The sequence below is a fragment of the Guillardia theta genome (genome assembly GCF_000315625.1).
Source record: "Guillardia theta CCMP2712 unplaced genomic scaffold GUITHscaffold_245, whole genome shotgun sequence".
NCBI classification, from domain to species: Eukaryota; class Cryptophyceae; order Pyrenomonadales; family Geminigeraceae; genus Guillardia; species Guillardia theta.
In genome coordinates, this window is record NW_005434431.1 from 1,306 (window position 1) to 3,289 (window position 1,984).

The window sequence follows — 1,984 nt, forward strand, 5'->3', positions numbered from 1 at the left end:
TGGCGACGGTTTAGAATCGACGGGATGGCGACGGTTTAGAATCGACGGGATGGCGACGGTTTAGAATCGATGGGATGGCGACGGTTTAGAATCGACGGGATGGCGACGGTTTAGAATCGACGGGATGGCGACGGTTTAGAATCGACGGGATGGCGACGGTTTAGAATCGACGGGATGGCGACGGTTTAGAATCGATGGGATGGCGACGGTTTAGAATCGACGGGATGGCGACGGTTTAGAATCGACGGGATGGCGACGGTTTAGAATCGACGGGATGGCGACGGTTTAGAATCGACGGGATGGCGACGGTTTAGAATCGACGGGATGGCGACGGTTTAGAATCGACGGGATGGCGACGGTTTAGAATCGACGGGAGGACGACGGGTTAGGGGGTGAGGATGCGGGATATGGACTTGAGGATGGCGAGGGTCTTCTGGTGGCAGGCATAGCAGGGGAATTGGCCGGTGGTGTTGGCCAAGTTTGTTTTTCGGCGGTACTGCCTGTTGACGGTTGTGGAGATGCGATCAGCCTCTTCTTGGATCTCCTGGGTTTTTCGGTCCCAGGCCTTCATGCTTTCGATGATTTGACGGAGGCTGCGGAAGTCGAGGGATGGGCGGTTTTGCACCTGGGAGAGAACGCGATTGAGTTCGTCGATGAGGTTCTTCATCCCGGCTACGGTCTCTGCCTGCTCGGAGACCAAGGTCTGGTCGGGAAGCCCTTGAGTTGAGCGTTCTGGACGACGCCGAGGTACTGCTTGAGTTTTGCGGTCTTGAAGTTGAGCCTGCGTATGATCTGTGTCTTTTTGGTTTCCCACTCCTGAACCTTGTTCTTGAAGACGAGGATGAAGTCCTTGTTCAACTTGTGGAGCTCACGGGACCACAGGGGTGTGAGGGCGTCGCGTTCGGGGGAGTACTCTTCGCGCTGGAGGGTGGTGTAGAGCTGATTGATGTTGGAGAGCCTCTGGGAGGCCTGATCGATGTCCTTCTGAATGTCATTGATTTGCTGTGGGTTACTGCCTTCGTTGCTTAGCTCGGTCTTGAGATAGGTGATGAGCTCGCCCAAGGACTTGAGGTTTTCTGCGAGCTGGCTGCGTTCTGATTCGAACCTTTCGAGGTAATTGGTCTTTTCCCATGATAGCTTGAGCATGGTGGTTTTTCGGAGGGGGGGTGGTGGGGGTGTGCGGTGTGGATGCATATATATGCTTTCGTTGTGGACGGAGTTTTGAAAATTGAAGCAAAAAGCCGAGCCATGAGTCACTGTGAGGGGCTGTCCTGCCCGAGCTACCGTGTGATCTCTATCAAGCCCGACTACGAGGAACGAGAGTACCAGCCCAGTGTTTGGGCATCAACCCGCGTGGACTGCAATTCGGTGGGGAAGAGCGTGTTTTACTCGAGGCTGACCAAGGCGAAGATGCAGGGGTTCAGGGCCTTGCTGAGGTACATATCCGGCAACAACCAGGCTCACATTCACATCGCTATGACGCGCCCGGTGATATTCCGGGTGAATCGGCGGCGGGGGAGGTTGTTGCCTCGTTTTCCTGAGCAACGACACGGATGCGCGGTTCCCGAGCCCCCTGAGCAGGGATGTGATCGTGGAGGGGGTGCCTGCGATGAGAGTGTTTGTGAGGAAGTTTTCCAGCTTCGTCCCGGTGCCTTCGGAGGAGAGCGTGTTCAATCAAGGAGATGTTCTGAGGAAGGATCTAGAGAAGGGAGGGGAGGGCGTTGAGTCCGACGAGTTCTTCGATGTTCAGTACAACTCGCCATTCACCTTCTTCAAAGACAAACACGAGGTTTGGATAGAGAGGAGGCCCTTTTAGAGCATGCTTGGATCCTTGAAGAGCATGCTTGGATTGACTGGGTTCAAGTTCAGTTCAAAGGGGCTTGAAGCGCGCTTCAAAGGGGCTTGAAAAGGCGCTTGCAAAGGGGCTTGAAAAGGGGCTTGCAAAGGGGCTTGAAAAGGGCTTGCAAGGGGCTTGAAAAGGGGC

At 54.9% G+C, this 1,984-nt stretch overlaps 2 protein-coding genes across 2 annotated transcripts in view; one reads left to right on the forward strand and one right to left on the reverse strand.

Moving 5' to 3' along the window:
- Positions 1-385: 385 nt before the first annotated feature.
- Positions 386-1,146, reverse strand: GUITHDRAFT_148798 (hypothetical protein; the record flags this gene model as incomplete). Its single annotated transcript, XM_005819080.1, has 2 exons — positions 386-781; positions 823-1,146. 2 exons carry the CDS (start codon positions 1,144-1,146, stop codon positions 386-388), a joined length of 720 nt encoding a protein of 239 aa, XP_005819137.1.
- Positions 1,147-1,248: 102 nt separating this feature from the next.
- GUITHDRAFT_121652 (hypothetical protein) overlaps positions 1,249-1,984 on the forward strand; it is a gene marked incomplete at both ends in the record, with an annotated part of 1,096 nt that continues 360 nt past the window's right edge. The window contains 2 exons of the mRNA XM_005819081.1: positions 1,249-1,648; positions 1,704-1,789. Of these exons, the coding sequence (XP_005819138.1) occupies positions 1,249-1,648; positions 1,704-1,789 (486 nt within the window). The remainder of the gene's footprint in view (positions 1,649-1,703; positions 1,790-1,984) is intronic.